Source organism: Danio rerio, chromosome 20 (genome assembly GCF_052040795.2).
Source record: "Danio rerio strain M-AB ecotype USA chromosome 20, GRCz13ab, whole genome shotgun sequence".
Lineage (NCBI taxonomy): Eukaryota > Metazoa > Chordata > Actinopteri > Cypriniformes > Danionidae > Danio > Danio rerio.
The window spans coordinates 48,609,246-48,629,364 of NC_141040.1; the positions used below are offsets into that span (position 1 = coordinate 48,609,246).

A 20,119-nucleotide genomic window follows, 5' to 3' on the forward strand; every position below is an offset into this window, starting at 1 on the left:
TGCATTTAAATTTGAATTTACTACTCAGCGGTGAGAAAAGTTTGTTCTACAGTGTGAATGTGAGTATAAGAATGAAATTCGGATGTAGTACTTTCATGATCATTTGACCTACCAACGTCAGCTGTGTTGCTTTACTCTCATTCATAAATTTTCTCGCAGTGCAACATGGGATAGCGTAGCATCCATCGGATGCGCACTTCAGCATCTTGCCGGAAGTAGTAGGTATACTGTTTTGAGTGTACTATATAGTGTACAAGTATGTGATTTTGGACACAGCAAATATTTTTAAAGGTTCTAAAAGAAATTTGTTGTTGTAATGCTGATTTAAAATGTAGGTAATACCTTTAATATTGTCAAATTGTATAGTATTGTTGTATTATATTGTTCATTTAATATAAACTCTTTTATGTTTTATTATAATGTGAAATTCTTTTTAATCATCATTACATTCAAACAATTATTTTTGCTGCTTATTCAAACTAAATTAAAAAGAGCTGAATCAACAAAATTCTTAAGCATTTTTGGGGGACAACTTAAATGTTTTTACAAATTTAAGTGGATTAAACATAAAACGTTAATTTCAACATTAAGTTTTTATTATTAAATATAATAATGAAAACAATCTAATAATGTTCTTCCACAGTATTTGTAAACACAAAGCATGTTTTTAAAGTACACTTCAGTCTTCAGTGTCAGATGATCCATAAAACACGAGCTTGATTTTGTGGAAACCACAATGCACTTTTTTTCAGGAAAAAAGAAACAAGCATTGATTTGAAATAGCCCTTTTTGTTGCATTATAAACATCTTTACTGTTCGTTTTAATCAATTTAACGCACTCTGAATAAAAGTATTGTAAAATAAGCCCACATGGGGATGCAGATGCCTTTGTAGAGCCTTTGATGAAACTGAATCTATCAAGCAATGCAAGATCATTTAAATTGGTTTTACAAATCAAAGTTCAAAATATCCCTAACATATGCTGTCATGGTTATTAAACACAACCTATGACTCAATCTTAGACCTACAGAGTTATTTAATACCAGCATAATAATGTCTCTGGCACTGTTTTCTGAAGCATTTTTTCATACCATTGTGTTTGAATGCAACACTCATACAATACTGTACTCTAGTGCTCCAGAGTGCTGTTTTGTAAGGTAATACTTAATATCAAATATTATTATCCATATGGTGCAGACTGATTATTATATGAAGACAAAGGCAGACCTTAGCATTTCCATTAATTTGGGATTTGCCAATGTTTATTAAGGCAAAAGATCTATTGTTTCCCAGTGTAAAACACAAAAACATATATAAATTTTTAGTTTTATACTATTATATTATTACATTTGAACCTAGATTTTAAGCCTTTCTATTTCCACAAGTAAATCAAGCTAATCTAGGGATGCAAAGAAAATCAAAAATTCTGGATGTACATGGCCAAATAACGAAAATGTAAATTCTAATATATATATATTTTTTTAATTGTATAGAATTAAACAAGCCAGTGGTGCAGTATAGACTTTTTTGGGCTTATATTTTTAGCCATTTTTCTTTTGGAACAAAAAAAAGGACATTTTGATTTACCCCTGAGTTAAACTCAACAAAGGTTTTTACATGCTATCTCAGCTCCTCCTCCTGAACATCAAAAGAGAGATTTTTTAAATCCCTTAATTTGACCTGTATCAGTGTTACTTTAGTATTTAGCAACCTTGCCATAATATATATTTATACATAAAGGTTTTTTTTTTTTTTTTTTTTGCTTATTTTTGGAAGTATGACTTGGTACTTTTTTAAAATTTCACTTTAATATATAAGGTTCTATTTTAATGATCTAGGCGCAAAAGTCTAAAGCGCATGGCACAAAAAGCATTAGGATTTAAATACATTTTTGCTATTTTAAGGACAGTAAAATACGCTCTGCGCCCTGGTGCTTGGTCTAACAGGGTTGTGCTTATTCTCTTAATATTGTTTATTATGGGTGTGTTTTGAGCATAACGTGAATTTAATCAATTAGTCTCATCTCCCATTCTCTTTAAGAGTCAGTTGCATCGCGCAATGGCGCATTCGCTATTTACATGGCAGACATTGTAAGTAAAAAAACTGCATGCTTCAGCGGCAAGAAAACAGTTAAACAAACCATGTGCAGCACAAAGATAAAGAATGAGCCTCCTCCATTTGGCCTCTTTACTGTATCTTTACTTTTACTCTATACTCGAACGGTGTAGTACTTACTCCACTGAAGACATGCAATAGCCTATATAATTAATTTTTTAAGTGCAAAGATTTGTTTCAAAATTTAATTCAGTTCTAATTTCCAGCAAATGAATAACTGAACAATAATAACGAAGTGTGGTCAAAAATCTGAGTTATATACAAACACACGTCCTGTTATTATGCCCAATATGGGGATGTATGCGTCTCCAAAACCCGACAGGTGGACAAATCTAAAGTTGTTTTCATCAAAACAAATATAAATATGAATATAATAAATAATACTGCTAATAATAATAACATTATAGAAATGCAAATTGTCCTTATGAAATTGAAAAAGCCCCTCCGAGGTGAAGAAAGCATATTGGTTTTTATATTTATGTAGAAATAATATTTTTGCAACATTTTAATCCTTTAATTTGTCTTCATCTAAAGATATTTGTGGTATTGCTGTACATCCTGTGTGTATTAAGCAACGTGCAAGCGTTTGAACCAACATAGGAGCATATCTCTGCGCTGAACTTTAGACCAGCTTTTAGTTGGTCAATGGTGCGGTCATATTCAGTTTCTCCAAATAGCAATGCGCCAACAATGTGCATTAACACACCTCTATTTTAGACAGGCATGCCTAAGAGTTCACAAAGTGGTGGAAATGGAATTCTATTTAAATAGCGTGGCGTAAAACGTGAAAATTAGGGTTGCACTGGTCTGAAAACAGCAACAAATCGAACACGTCTTGCGCCTTTATGAGCCAGGTGTATGACAGTGTCCATAGTTTAACTGTAAGAAAATAAGTAATGCTGCCTTAGAAACTAGAAAAAATATATAAAATACATAATGTAAAAATATATACAGTAGTCAACATTTAAATTGGATCGAAACCTTTCATCAAAGTTGTCCTAATTCGATTGATCAAAACCCATTTCTATCTTAGGACAATTTTAAAAAACGTTTTTGATTCACTTCAAGTGTTGACTACTTGAATATTATATTACATTTTTAATAAATTAGCTCACAAAAAATTGATTATTTAGGAATCTTATGAATTAGATTCAGTTTTATTCCTGCCTTTCAGCCTTTACATAGATGATAATTACTTTTTAATCTTTTAACATTCCCCTCACATTCAAATCCCACATAAATCTACATTTTTCAGAGCCTTTTCTTTAACACTTACAGATTTATACATCTTATGCAACAATGACACTTTCTCCAATTCTAACACACAAAAATGATCGACAATGGCTGTTTAAATGGAACACATTTAAATGCTCGGCTGAAAAGAAGCCATTGACTTTCTTAAGGTTTTAGTTTTACTTATCTAATAACCCTGACCTGTATTGAATTTCGTTTTGTCTTTCATCATTGTGAGAAATAACAATTACTTTTCAATTAACCATCTACCGAGACAAGAAATCAATTATGGCCCTTTCAATGAAACACTTCCAACACTGGATTGAATGGGGTATATTTTCAGGGACATTTAAGCACTTTAACTGAACTGTTACGCCATTGTGAAATCACCATGTTTAACATCTGGCTTCTTTAAAAATCACTGCCCGATTGATATTCAATATAAAGTGGGTCTAAGGCGGGACAGTAAGCACTGCATTCAATTCCATTGTTCTGCACCATGTCTATGAAATATGGAAATTTATTTTACCACAGTATTTTCAATGAAGTTTCTGCGCTCGCCTGCTGCTCCTGAAAGTGCTTGCATTTAAATGATCTTTAATCTTGTTTCATACTTGAACAATGCTTAAGTCAAATTAACTTATTCTATTGTAGTTAAATTATATTATTGATGCTGTAAAAAGTAACCTCATGAAATTTAAAACAGTCACTGCTTTGGCACCAGAAATTTGTCGCTGCATGGCTGAAAAAAATCTTGCTGTGCATATAGCCTATTGAAGCCCTTAGCTTTAGTTTACTACACTGCAACGATGAACACAACAACATGTTTTTCTCTGACTGAATCAATGATGGCTATTTCAATGAAACATTTTAAATGCAGGATATATATATATATATATATATATATATATATATATATATATATATATATATATATATATAGAACATTTTCTTCATCTAAACTGCAATTATTTACACAATGAAATTTAGTTTGCCTCCAAAGAAAAAAAAAAAGATCAATTATGTTCATTTCATTGGAACTTTTTCAAGCTGGACTGAATTCAGAAGCCCTTGGTTTTGTAATGCTTCTAGTTCAAGTTAACTAATAAACTAAAAACCCTGACCTGTATAGAATTAAGAAAAACAATAATTACAGTACTGCAATGACGAACACGACGATGCCACTTTCTCTGCTTCTAAAGATTAATAAAAGATCAATTATAGCCATTTCAATGGAACACTCAGTCATTGATTGTGTTGTGGTTTGAGTTAACTAATAACCCTGAACTGTCACTTTTAACACTTTTTCAATAAACCATTCTGTAATGTTCTGCACACATTATTCATTCCTACATCAATGAATATAATTCTATATATTTCTGTCAATTTCACAAATTTGAGCCTCTTAGCTTACAGATCTGCACTGCAATGAACACAACAACACATTTTTTCTCTCACTGAATCAATTATGAACATTTTAGGGAAATATTTCCAATGCTGATATACACTACCTGACAAAAGTCTTGCAGTCAATCCCAGTTGTAAGAGCAGCAAATAATAACTTGACTTCTAGTTGATCATTTTAAAAAATTGGCAGAAGGCAATTTCTTCAGTAAAAGAGCGCTCCTTCTCATACTTCAGCCTTCACATCAAAGTTCCTGAAAGCAAAGAAGGTCAAGGTGCTCCAGAATTGTCCAGACCAGTCACCAGATATGAACATTATTGAGCATGTCTGGGGTAAGATGAAGGAGGAGGCATTGAAGATGAATCAAAAAATCTTGATGAACTCTGGGAGTCCTGCAAGAGCGCTTTCTTTGTCATTCCAGACCACTTTATTAATTAGTTAGTTGAGTTATTGCAAAGATGTATGGATGCAGTCCTCCAAGCTCATTGGAGTCATACACAATAGTAACTCTTTTTTCACTGCAGCATGACTTTATATTCTATACTGTACATTATTTTTGTTAAGTGACAAGACTTTTGTCTGAGCAAATTCAGACAATACAGTGCTAATTAAATCATTAAAAATCAAAGCATGATCATATTTTATTTTGGTAAAACAAGTGTAATCAAGAGGCCTTTGCCTTTCATTTAAGCCACTATTAATACCAAATGATCAACTAGAAGTCAAGTTATTATTTGTTCCTAAACCTTGGGTAGGTGACAAGACTTTTGTCAGGTAGTGTACAGTATGCCTTACCCAGAATATAAAAATACATTTAGATCATTTACTTTAATCAGTACTATTGGAATGTGAAGAGACTTTCAACCAGGACAACAAACAATATTTCAGAATACAATCACCTACTGCACCTTTAACGAAATCGGCCAAACAATCCATATTAGTGCATCACTACTGAATACTTTCCATACCCACTATGTGTATATATTTCTCTGTCAACATTAACCATTTAACTTTTAAAATCTGCACTGCAATGATGAACACAATGAAATTTTCTCTGCCTCCAAAAAAAAAACAACACCAAAAAAATAAATTTTGTTATGCTTTTAGTTTGAGTTAAATAATAACCTGTATTGAATTTTTCTTTTGCCTTTCAACATTTAAAGAAATGATAATTACAGCACTGCAATGACGAACACAACAATGGCACTTTCTCTGCCTCAGAAAAAAAAAAAAACCTCCATTTCAAAAAAATACTTCCAATGCTGGCTTGAATTGAAGCCCTTGGTTTTGTTATGCTTCTAATTCGAGTTAACTAATAACTCTGACACTGTATTGAATTTTTGTTTTGCCTTTTAACATTTAGAGAAATAATAATTACAGCACTGCAATGACAAACACAATAATGACACTTTCTCTGCCTCCAAAGAAAAAAAAAAAGATCAATTATAGCCATTTCAGTGGAACACTTCAAGTGCAGGATTAAACTGAACAGAAGCCCTTGATTGCGATTAGGTAACTTCACAGAGTGCTCGATTGGACTTTATACGTGACGATTTCAGATCGCGTCAACATGGATGAAAACCTTAGACTTCAAAAAATCCACCCTGTGAATCATCGCCCGAGGGAAACTAACCTTCTGCAGCTTTTCAATCTGCTTGTTACGCACAGCTGTGTTGTCGATGGCAAGCACGTCGACAGATTCTTCCTTCTCCAGGCGGTATTTGTTGACCCCCACGATGACCTCAGAGCCTATAGGGAGACATGGAAGAGATGGTGTGAAAGAGCATCAGTCGGACAGCCTAAATAATGAAGGCTAATGCTGAACGCCTGGAGCTGAAATAAAGCGTAGCAGCTTTGCAATTGTCTGTGCACGACCCTGTAGGTCCAAATTAGGCACTTTAATGGGCTCCTTTCATCTCATTATGTGGTGAGGATAATCAGCCGTATAGAAATGGAAGCTCACGGGGGAAGCGTTACATTATCTTATAGCACATGTTCATTAAAGACAAACTAGCGGGTACATCATCTCTAGGAATATCCTGGAATTCTGAGTACTGGAATAATGAGTAGCTTGAATGTGAATGAGAGTCAAATTCATTACCAAGTGCGCATGCGTTCTGAGTAATAAATCTGGCTCTTATTCACATTAAAAAAAACTAAATTATATGACAAAAAGATGTTTTTAATCTTATTTTAACTTTTAATTTAGTTTATCAAGTTTCCACTAATATTGTTTAAATTATACAAAGTTTGACTTAATATTTTGGTCAGCTTGATTGATGCAAGTTGAGATGACTAGGAATTTTGATTTGGTTCAACTAAAACATTTAGACAAATACTGTACATTTAAGTGCATATACTAATAAGTAGCACAAAAAAAAATTATAAATAATAATAATAATAATAAAAATCAGGGTTCAATGATTTTTTCTACAAGCCGATTGGGCAGTGGTTGAGATTTTTACTTGCCCTACCAAAATTTTAACTGGCTCCACCAAAAAAAAAAGTTTAAAAGCTTTTTCTTAGCCACAAATGTTAAATAATGTGTCAAAAGTCAAACATAATTGTATACTTATACTTTTTATTCAGCATAACTTTTATATATATAAATAAATATACATATATATAAATAAATGAATATATACACACACACACACACACACACACACACATTTATACATATATATATATATATATATATATATATATATATACATATACATACATACATACATATATACATACATATATACACACACACACACACATATATATATATATATATATATATATATATATATATATATATATATATATATATATATATATATATATATCACATATGTTTCACATGATCTGCTGATGCTGATTTGTTGAGGGAACATTTGTCATTTTTAATGTTAAAAACACCCGGGCTGCTTGAAATAAAAACAATAATAAAAAATCAGGATGAATATATATATATATATATATATATATATATATATATATATATATATATATATATATATATATATATATATATATATATATATATACACACACACACACACACACATATATATATATATATATATATATATATATATATATATATATATATATATATATATATATATATATATATATATATATATATATATATATATCCATCCTGAAAATTTTTTTTTTTTAATTTCAAGCAGCCTGGGTGTTTATAACATTAAAAATGAAAAATGTTCCCTCAACAAATCAGCATCAGCAGATCATGTGAAACCAAAGGCTAAATGATGCTGAAAATGTAACTGTATGTGAATTAATGTAAATGTAAATTATATGTTAAATAAAAATAGCCTATAACTGGCGCTCTTAAACACAAAGTAGGATGATTAAATGGGGAAAATATTTCCCATCACGATAAAACATCTTGTTATAACAACATAATTGATTGAAAAAAATAATGCACAATAATCACCTGTGTATGACAGCATTGTCTCGACATTAATAAGTGGGCTCGGAATATTAAACAATGTGCCTTTTTTCATTTTTGTTTTCTGGTGATTTGTTTTTGTTTTTTTGGTAATTTAAAATAAAATAAAATAAAACCATTTAAAAATTTTGCTTGTCAATTTTTAACCATGAAAAAGAAAAATGCCTCATATTTAAATTTTCGTCATTGAATTTTAAAACAAAAATCAAATAATGGCTCATTTTTAATGTCACTTTCATTCATTCATTTTCTTAGTCCCTTTATTTATCAGGGGTCGCTACAGCGGAATGAATCACTAACTTATCCAGCACATGTTTTACGCAGCGGATGCCCTTCTAGCTGCAACCCACCACTGGAAAACACCCATGCACTCTCTCGTTCACACACATACACTACCGCCAATTTAGTTAATTCTATTCACCTATAGCGCATGTCTTTGCACTGTGGGGGAAATGGGAGCACCCAGAGGAAACCTACGATTTCAGATGACTAGCAGAAAATAATAACATTTGCATCCTGGCTTTATTTATAATGTACATAGAGCGCACGTGGTCGTGACATTAAAATGTGAGCGTCGAAAAAGTGCATACCCGAGCAGGATTCAAAACAATTTCATAATCTTGCATATTGTAAGCGGCTTCATCATACGCACACATCATAAGACTATATTATATACAGGGTTCAAACACATATTTACTACTAAAACTCCATGATTTTTCCAAGACTTTCAAGTAAATTTTCATGACCTAATGTTTCATGCAATGTCTACAAATGCGTGGTAAAAGAAAAAATGTTTGAATTTATTTCAGCATATTGTAAAACACGCAGCAATCTATTTAGTTTCATTTTATATTTATATCTATGTAAAATTGATGTAGATAATGCTTAAACCGCACTAATAATGTGAGAGTATGTGATTGGCCAAGGAGAGAAAAAAAGTAAATAACCTAGAATCATACAGATATCGGTTTTCCCTGATTATTCCAAAACTTTGTGGGTTTTTCTGTTTTTCCAAAAAATGTTCAAGCCTAAAAAATGCCATGTCAAAATCCCATGACTTTTCCAAGTTTTCCATGGTTGTATGAACCCTGTATATACACAGTAGCCTAATAGGTCATCCCTGAACGATGTCCACAATGAGGCAGTTACTGCTCCTTCTTGTGCACAATGATGAACAGTGATGGCGCAAACCACCAATCAGGTCATCTGCTTTGAAGATGATGAACCTCACTGAGATTCTAGTCCATGACTAAGGCGTAGAGCAGTTTTACAATTCAGAAAGTAAATAACTGGAGATAGGGCAAAAGGTTTACCAATAATCTTCTGAACTAATTTGTGAATTTCTTTCCAGGATGTCTTAATTCAATTCAATTCAGCTTTATTTGTAAAGTGCTTTTACAATATAGATTGTGTCAAAGCAGCTTCACATAAATGGTCATAGTGATTGGAACAGTGTAGTTCAGTTTTTAGTGTTTAAGTTCAGTTCAGTTCAGCTCAGTTCAGTGTGATTTAATCATGTCACAGTCCCAGAATACATGCATCACAGTACCAACATTGGATTTAAACAAACAAACAAAAAAAAAAAACACTGGGAAACATTAGGAAATATCTTATTTAGATGAACTGGTGTTAAATAAGTTCTGTTAAAGAATAAAAATGTTTGCTTGTGGTTTGATATTGAGGCCCCTTCGAAAAGTATGCCAGAACAGAATGAAAGCCATTCTTCTTCACTAAACTTTGTTCCACGGTCTTTCTCTCATTTAAATTTCAAGAAAGTGAGGGAAGAACACCCTATATTAGATAACATTGAGTAAAAAAAATGATGAGAATACAAAAAGTGTAGAATACAATTGTTTTTTCCATGTCAGAAAGATCAAGACGTATTCTGCCATCCTTACGGGACAATTCTAGAAAATGTCATGGTTGCAGAATTTTTTTACAAGTTGTTATTTGGTAAATCAAAATCCTGGTTTAATAACTGAAATGATTTCAGGTTCCTGTTGTCAAATGTCTGATCTAATTCCAAAATTCTTTTTAGTCTCCATGATCAAAAAAAATTTTTTGAATAGCAGGGGGTAGATCAGGGTTACACGAAATAGGAGATTTTAAAGAAAGAACATAAGGAATATTTAAATACTTTACCACATCTTTCCATGCTAAGAGAGTGTTTGAAACTGTAAAGACGTTGAATACAGAGTCAAGTTTATCTACACTATTAATCAATATCTCTTTCGAAAAGGAAAATCCAATGGCCAAAAGTTACATGAAATAAACAATAACTGAAAGGTAATTATACTTTTTTAGGGGAAAAAGGATAAATTATTTGCAATCTAAAAAAAAAAAAAAAAAAAAAAAAAAAACTTTAAAACAGACAAAAATTATTGATGACTCATCCTGCACTACAGGACTGTTGGGATTTCTCCAATCAAATTCTCTCCAAAAAAAGAATGTTCCTCCCGCAAATTCCACATGCAACAAATAAATCCATATAAAGTCTCTGACCAATCTATTGTTTAAAAAAAAGTAGACAAAGTTCAATTTCCTGAAAATAAAGAAATGAAAACCCCTGAATTTGTGAGGCGGATAATATCAGAGAAGTTAACTAATTGGTCTACTCATGCACATACCGCCACTCTCCAAAAACAAACCAATACACATGAGAAAACCCACCGAGGGCCCTCAAGATCAAAGAACATAGACAGCTTCAAACATTTGCAGCAAAGCCAATATAGGTGAGTTTCTGATTGAAACCACCTCCTTGCATCTTCTGGACAACTTCAGGGTGACATCCACTGATAACCAAAGCCTGAGCGGAGCATCATGAAGGTTAGCCAGAAATGCGTACAAGTGCAACAGGTCTATAATAAATCCACTGGGAAAGTCACTGTTGCACCTTTTCATCCATAATAAATGGGTTGCCCCTCAAAGCAGCGGACGCAATAGGAGACTACAAAATCATTTTGAAGATGTTTTTTTTTTGCTCAGATATTTCAAAATTGAATCAACATTTGAAACTATGTGCAGTGAAATTGTTGTCCAGTTATCAGATCAGTCAAAAGCCTATGAATTTTTAGATTCACACTGAGGAATCTATTTGGTTAATGTTATCATTGTTGTTTATGTGCAATATGTTTCAATAGAGTGCATAATTAGTTTTTTTATGTATGCATATTTTGGTATTTCCGTCTTGTATCTTCTATCCAGTATCTCAAAATTTGCATAGAAATTGGTGGTTGTGAGTTTATTGAGGTTTGAGAGCTCTGGGTCAAATCAATAGATGTTACCCTGGACCACAAAACCAGTCTCGGTTATTATGTGATAAAAAGATTGTGCTGGCATGCGCCGGTTTCTGGACTGTGCTTCAGTTATGAGTTTATTCAGGATGATCGCCTATCCCAGCATCTGTTACTACATCATGTATAAGTTAATCAATAGTTAAGACTGTTTAAATATTATTTTTTGTTCTACATTAGCTTGGTTAGCCTACCATTGACTGGACAGTTCTCATGGTAGTGCCAAAATAAGAGACCTTATTTTTTTCCTGGGAAAATTGGGACATCTGATCATTCTTATGGGTGACTAAAACAGAGCTATTCAATATTCTGATTGGGCTACAGGCACTTTGATTCCCAGTTAGCACCAGTGTCGAAAGGAATACTTCCCTTTACCGACATGCAAAAGCAAAATGCAAAGGGGTGTTTCCTGGCATCATTTCAAATGAATTCTTCAGCCAATCAAGGGCCCCTTTCTTGTAAAGAACCGCACATCATTTGGACAACTTCAAATCGATCAAATTAAAAATGAGAATGATGGCAAGGGTTGGTGCATATATACTGCATTAGTTAATATAAAACAATGTTTTCTAGTTATTTTTAAAAATTATATAAATCAGGAAATCACCAAAGGCAACCTTAATGTAACAGAGTTTGCTATATTTACCTTCAGCTCACCACTCTCAATCAAGTTTGGTTTTTGGCCCTTCAAAAGAAAACATTTAAGCACCCCTGCCTTAGACAGTAGATATTCAAATAGCTGTTTATCCAGCTTTCAGCCAAATTTAAATAAAATGTTGTGGTCCAGAGTCATAAATATTTGCACAACAGCTGAAACCACACTTAACTTTATTTATTTTTTGAACCCCTAGACCAGGGGTGGCCAACCTGGAGAGCCACCTTCCTGCAGATTTCAGTTGCAACTCATATCAAACACACCTGTCTGTAATTATCACGTGGTGTTCACGTCCTAATTAATTGGTTCAGGTGTGTTTGATATGGGTAGCAACTGAAATCTGCAGGAAGGTGGCTCTCCAGGAACAGGGTTGGCCGCCCCCTGCCCTAGACTGTAGATATTCAATCAGATGTTTATCTAGTTTTCAGCCAAATTTCAATTTAATTTTGTGGTCCAGGGCCATACATATTTACACAAACACCTGAGATCAAATCTTATTTAAACCAAAAAAAAAAAAGAAAAAAAAAGCATTCTTTACTTTTTAACTTCTGTACTAAAAGCCAAATACACTGCACAGGTCAAAATGCTAATTTTTTCTTTCTAAAAATCATTCATTCATTAATTCATTCCTTTTCCGTGAAGATATTCAGTAAATTTCCTACTAGGGCTGGGCGATATTGCAAAAAAGTATCACAATATCATGTTTCATATCTTTCGATGTCAATAATTATTGATTTTTTTTTAACAATCCTAATCCAATCCTATTTAAACCGCTTTATTTTAATTTACAAACATAGCTGAGGCAAATAGTTTCAATATTCAAAAACAAAAATATTTAAACAAAATAATTGATCTCTTTATAATAAAACAATAGTATTAAAGATATTCTCAAACTTGATTAATACAATGATATAAAGTGTGTGCAATGGTAAAGGTAGATCGACATCTGTAAGTAGTGAATAATAAGGATACAGTAAACCTCAAACTCTAAAAACAACATAAATTATGAAAATCAAATCTGAGCTTTCAAGTAAAAGAACCAGCCATCATTATTCAAATACATACAGCAACATTACAAATTGTGAAGTTGAATGACAGCATTACCACATTCTAAAAAATCTTTTAAATGGGGAGACAGTGGCTGGGATGCACAACAAAAGAAACCAAAAAGCCACTCTGGGGACATCTTTACATTCTTTTTTATTTACAATCTCCTCACTGCTGCTCTACGGCATTTATAGCATATGTTGTTATGTTGTTATTCAAACAAGCTCAACCACAACTTAAGAAATCAGACATTATGTCTGATTTCATGGCAATTAACGGCAAAATCTTAGAAGAAATTGTGCAAGTTATGAAAACATCAACCTGCAGTCTTGACACGCTCCCCACATCATTCTTCAAAACGGTGTTTACCTGTTTAGAAATGGATCTCCTAAAAGTGGTAAATGCTTCACTTCTCTCAGGGATTTTTCCAAACTCACTTAAAACTGCAGTTGTTAAACCCCTCTTGAAGAAGAGCAACCTGGGTAACACCATATTGAGCAATTACAGGCCAATCTCAAATCTCCCTTTCATTGGCAAAATCATTGAAAAAGTTGTTTTTAACCAGGTTAACAAGTTCTTAAACTTCAGGGGGTGTTTAGACAATTTTCAATCTGGTTTCAGAGCACATCACAGTACAAAGAGCGCTCTTATAAAGATAATCAATGATATACGCCTAAATACAGATTCAGGTAAAATAACAGTGCTGGTATTGTTGGATCTCAGTGCTGCATTTGACACTGTCGATCACAGCATACTTCTGGATAGGCTGGAAAACTGGGTTTGGCTGTCTGGCACGGTCCTCAAATGGTTTAGATCTTACCTTGAAGGTAGAGGTTACCATGTCAGTATAGGTGACCATAGGTCGAGGTGGACACCCATGACGTGTGGAGTCCCACAAGGCTCGATTCTGGCACCTCTCCTGTTTAACCTTTACATGCTCCCTCTGAGCCAAATAATGAGAAAGAACCAAATCTCCTACCACAGCTATGCTGATGACACTCAGATCTATCTAGCCTTACTGCCTAATGACTACAGCCCCATTGACACCCTCTGCCAATGCATTGATGAAATGAGCAATTGGATGTGCCAAAACTTTCTTCAGTTAAACAAAGAGAAAACTGAAATGATTGTGTTTGGAAACAAAGATGAGGTTCTCAAGGTAAATGCGTACCTTGGCACTAAAGGTCAAACAACAAAAAATAAGGTCAAGAATCTTGGTGTGACTCTTGAGTCAGATCTGAGTTTCAACAGTCATGTCAAAGCAGTCAGTAAATCAGCATACTATCATCTCAAAAACATAGCTAGAATCAGATGCTTTGTTTCTAGTGAAGATTTAGAGAAACTTGTTCATGCTTTTATCAGCAGCAGGGTGGATTACTGTAATGGACTCCTCACTGGTCTTCCTAAAAAGACAGTCAGACAGTTGCAGCTCATCCAGAACGCTGCAGCCAGAATTCTAACCAGAACCAGAAAATCAGAGCACATCACACCTGTCCTCAGGTCTTTACACTGGCTGCCAGTTACATTCAGAATAGATTTTAAAGTATTATTACTGGTCTATAAATCACTAAATGGCCTAGGACCTAAATACATTACAGATATGCTCACTGAATACAAACCTAACAGATCACTCAGATCATTAGGATCATATAAACTAGAAGTTCCAAGAGTTCAGTCAAAGCAGGGTGAATCGGCTTTTATCCACTATGCCCCCCGCTGCTGGAATCAGCTTCCAGAAATGATCAGATGTGCTCCAACATTAGGCACATTCAAATCAAGACTGAAGACACATCTGTTTAGCTGTGCCTTTACTGAATGAGCACTGTGCTGCGTCCGACAGATTGCACTATCATGTTTTTCTCTTCTTCTTCATTCTTTTATATCACATTTTACCTGTTTTTATGTTTTGTTTTGTTTTTACGCATTTTTATTATTTGTTTTTATTTTTATTTTACTTGTTTCTTTTATTCTTATTTATGTAAAGCACTTTGAATTGCCATTGTGTATGAAATGTGCTATATAAATAAACTTGCCTTGCCTTGCCTTATTCTGACCTGAAGTGACAAGAGCAAGCGTGTGCTTTGTGTTTGTCTGAGGTAATTAGACTGCCTTTATTATAAAATGTGTATACTCCATACAAAGTGTAAAGCAGCTTGGCTAGTTCTAGCGCACAGGGCATTCGGAAAAGTTTAGATGTTTTCAACTAGGTGTACCTGGAAAATGCGCAATTCCATTGGAAACGACAAACTGACACCCTAAGTTTATTGTCATTGCTTCCAAGGCGCACACTCAGCAGCCACATTATAATAAAACTATTGCGCTTCATACCGCAACTTCATCCTGAACTTTTTCTATTATGGATATTGACAACTGTGTTTGGTTAATAAATACCAATATTGATTTTATCGCCAGCTCTATTTCATATATATTATGAAATACTGATTAATATTATTACCAAAATACTATACTGCAAATGCATCAAAACTCATTTTGACTGGTAAAGTGCACTGACACACATCATTTGAACAACTTTAAAAGTCATTTTCTACATTTTTTCTTTATTTTTTGAAATATAGATACTCAAATAGTTGCTTATCCAGCTCTCAGCCAAATTTCAATCTAATTTTGTGGTCTATAAATATTTACACAACACCCGAGACCACACTAAACGTCCTGGATTTAAAATCCTATTTAAACCTGAAAAACAAAACAAAAAACTGAAGCATTTTCCACTCTTTAACTTCTGTCTTTTAACTCTGTACTCAAAACCTGAGAGCAGTGTGATATTAGGTTTATAAAAGATGGATGTGCTGTTCATGGCAGGTGAAGCTAATGCTTCCATACTTCATTAATATGATCATTTATTCACATGTGTACTTTCAGGAAGTTTCAGGAAGATGTTTTCAAATGCAGTCTTCAGTGATAACCATGAAATGCTTCACCTCAAAGAAAAATCACTTGCGCTAAAGTCACTGAAACATCCAGCTGTGAGGCATTTTTGGAATATTTAAATTATTCATACCTCCTTGGAGAAATAGCCACTTGCAAAACATTACCTGATGTAAAGCAACACTTGGATAAAGACTTAAAAATTCCTTAGGACTGGAAATGCAAGCGGGGAAAAAAAAATCTATATTTTAAAGGTTTAAATTCACCCTAAATTAAAAAATCTGTTATAATTTACTTACCCTCACTTTTTCAAAAGATATGCAAGTTTCTTTCTTCTGTTGAACACAAAAGAAGAAAAAAAATATATATGGTTGCTAGGTCCCATTGACTTCCATAATCATTTTCTTGGTAACACTTTACAATAAGGTTCATTAGTGAATGCATTTAATAACATGAACTAATCATGAACAACACTTGTACAGCATTTATTAATCATAATTGAACATTTACTACAGCATTATTAACATCCAAGTCCGTGCTTGTTAACATTAGTTAGTGCACCGTGAGTTAAGATGAACTAACAATGAACAACTGCATTTTCATTAGCTAACGTTTACTAACATGAATAAATACTGTAAATGTATTGTTCATTGTCTGTTCATGTTAGTAAATGCATTAATTAACATTAACTAATAAACCCTTATTGTAAAGTGTGACCATTTTCTTTCCTTCTATAAATGGCATCAACCTGTATTCTTCAAAATATCCTCTTTGGCATTCAACAGAATAAAGAAACTCATAAATTTTAAAATCACATGAGAAAGAGTATGCTGTAAATAATGCTGAGAATTCCTTTATGTTGTCTAAACACAAATTAATTACGCTAACTTTAAGTGGATTGAACATTAAACAATCAAGTTGTCCCAAAAAAACTTGAAACAATTTCAACTCATTTTAAATAAGTAGCTTGAACAAGCAGCAAAAGTAATTTCACTGTAAAAATGCTGGATTCCACAAAATAGATTTGTGTTGGGACAACATGAAGAAATTAAGCTAACTTATTAATTATTGCCAATTTAGGTGGATTAAACATAAAACCATTAAGTTAATAGAAAATTTTGAAAATTGTGTTTTAGTTCATTTTACATAACTAGTTTTAACAAGCTGCATATGTCATTTTTGAGTGTGTATGATAAAGTAACCCTTAAATCAGTGTTTCTCAACCATGTGCCTGGAGGACCACCAGCTCTGCACATTCATCCATATCTCTTTAACCAAACACACCTGATTCAGATCATCAGCTCATTGGCAAAGACTGAAAGACATGTAATGGATGTAACTGACAAAGGAGACAGCCAAAACATGCAGTGTTGGTGGTCCTCCAGGAGCATGATTCTAAACTGATTCTGATTCTGATTCTGATTCTGATGGTTTAGAAACACTGCCTTAAATTAAACATGCAAGCATCCAGCATGACGTCTTTTCCATTTACATTTATTGGCTACTTTTTAGCTACACCTTTAAATGATCTTTAAGAAAAAAATCTAATCAGCTGATCACTTGGCAGCAACTCACGAAGATCTGCTGACTCTAAATGTAGCTTGCTGGTGCCAGACAGGCTGAGTATTTCTAAAACTGCTCATCTACTGAGATCTTCCCACATGAACATATCTAGGACTTACAGATAGTTGCACAAAAAATAAAAAAATAGGCAGTAAGCAGAAGTGGATGGGTAAAGAAAATATCTTGTTGATGTGAAAGAGAAGAGGTCAGATTGGTTTAAGAGGTCAGACTGGTTCAAGCTGATTGAAAGAGACTAGAAAATCTCTGATTGAAAGAGTAGAGTAATAAACACTTGTTACAACCAAGGTCTGAAGAAAAGCATTTCTGAATGCACAACACGTCAAACCCTGAAACTGGACAATTGAACATTAGAAAAAATGCAACCCAATTTCTCAATTTCTGCAGCAACATTCAGATGGTAGGGTGGGAATATCAATAAATTACATAAAAGAATGGATTCATCCATATATTAACAGTTCAGGGTGCTGGCGGTGTAATTGTGTGGAGGATATTTTCTTGGCATGTTTAAACACTACGGCCTACATGAGTATTGACCACGTTCATCCTGTGTATCCTTCATGTAAAGCTACTTTCAACAGGATAACTCACCATGTCCAAAATGTCAAGCATCTCTAACTGGTTTCCTGAAAATGACACTTCTTTCACGAAACTCAAAAGGCCTCCAAATTCAACAAACCTCAATCTAATAGATCAACTTTGGGGAGTGCTAGAACAGACGATTCGGTTACACTTTACAATAAGGTTTCATTACTTAATGCATTTACTAACATGAATTAAGTATGAATGATACTTGTAAAGCATTCAACATAAGTTCAACATAATTTAATAATGCCTTATTATAATCCCAATTTATGTTTGTTAAAATTAGTAAATGCACCATAAGTTAACTAGAACTAACAATGAACTGTATTTTCATGAACTAACATGAACAAATACTGTAATTAATGTACTGTTCGTTGTTTGTTCATGTTAGTAAATGCATTAACCAACATTAACTAATACAACCCTATTCTAAAGTGTTACCGACAAGTCACATCGACACATCTGCAGCAGCCATGTGATGTTATCATGTCGATATGAACCAAAATCTCAGAAGATGATTTTCTACACATTTTCCAATTCAAATATCTATACATTTCCAGACTGCTCTGCAGATTGTTTGAGCATCATTACCTCCTGATAAATGGTTTTAAGGTTTTGTGAAGTGCTTTGAAATGTGTATTTCTTATTCGGAATTGGATGCAATCTCAACTGAAACATGAAGACAGGGTGGGACACAGAGTAGCTCCTTCCCTTTATAAAAAAAACAGTTAAGAGAGTTTTGTTTTATCACAGCTTTGCAGAAGGTGTAGATTTGATATTTTGATATTGGTGGCGACCTAATTAAACCAATGTGAAGTTAAAGGTGTGTAAAAAGGAATTGGGAAATGTAGTTTAAAGACTTCTATTTAGTGAGGGTTTATAATCTCTTATGCTGAGTTAAGACTGAATGATTTTCAAAGTAGTCGTGTCACAGGTGTTTCCACACTGCATGACTGTCAGGTGTTCCGTCGCTGCTTTGTCTACACTGCAAGATGGATCGATGACAGGGGGTTTCACACTGCATGACTTTACAATAGGAAGAATCGCCAACAACTTTGTCCAAACTACATCTCACTACCAAACACATGTGAGAAGTGGCATTGAACCCACATCAGGTCATGCAGTTTATCTTTTGTTATTAACTACATTAGGGGTCACCAACATGGTGCCCACGGGCAGCCCACGAGGATTACATGAGTTGCCCACAGGCCTGTTCTAAAAATAGCTCACCATTGCACCACATCCCAATAAGCTAAATCTAGTACTTTTTAAAGCTATTCTTTTTAAATCACATCTGCATTGGTGTAAAATTTGTTAATGACATTAATGTATATATATATATATATATATATATATATATATATATATATATATATATATATATATATATATATATATATATATATATATATAAAACTACAACTATTTCAGACAAATAAAGTGTTGCATATTGATATTTCTGTTTCTTACCTTGTTAAATCATTGTTGAGAACTATTGTGAGAAATCATTAACATGATCAGTGTCTCTTCACATAGATGAATATCATTAATCATTAATAATAACAACATATAATTAAAAGTAAATTGAGAAAAATTGTAATTTAAGAAGTGTGTATCAAACTGGTAGCCCTTCACAATATTTGGTAGCCAAGAAGTAGCTCTCAGTTTCAAAAAGGTTGGTGGCCCCTGAACTACATAATGAGAAAGAAGCCTTTAGTGTGGTAGAAAATGTACTTATTTTGCTCACCTGGCTTTGAAGGGATTTCCCCTTAATTGTTTTTCTTTTTTCGACTCGGTTGTGATATTGCTCAGATGACATATCAAACAGACACGGGTGCTCCTGCCAA

The 20,119-nt window shown here is 33.4% G+C and overlaps 1 protein-coding gene and 1 long non-coding RNA gene across 4 annotated transcripts in view; both read right to left on the reverse strand.

The window, feature by feature from the left end:
- mmut (methylmalonyl CoA mutase) overlaps positions 1-20,119 on the reverse strand; it is an 87,931-nt gene that overhangs the window by 37,394 nt on the left and 30,418 nt on the right. For 2 of the 3 annotated variants that reach the window (XM_087297763.1, NM_001099226.1), the window contains 1 exon segment: positions 6,387-6,502. In XM_087297763.1, coding sequence (XP_087153889.1) covers positions 6,387-6,502 — 116 coding nt within the window. 3 annotated transcript variants of the gene reach the window in all.
- LOC147839456 (uncharacterized) lies at positions 11,202-15,773 on the reverse strand. The gene is made up of 3 exons (XR_015519213.1): positions 15,686-15,773; positions 12,646-12,831; positions 11,202-12,341 (listed from the first exon to the last, which is right to left on the reverse strand). It is a non-coding gene; the product is annotated as an uncharacterized LOC147839456 (long non-coding RNA).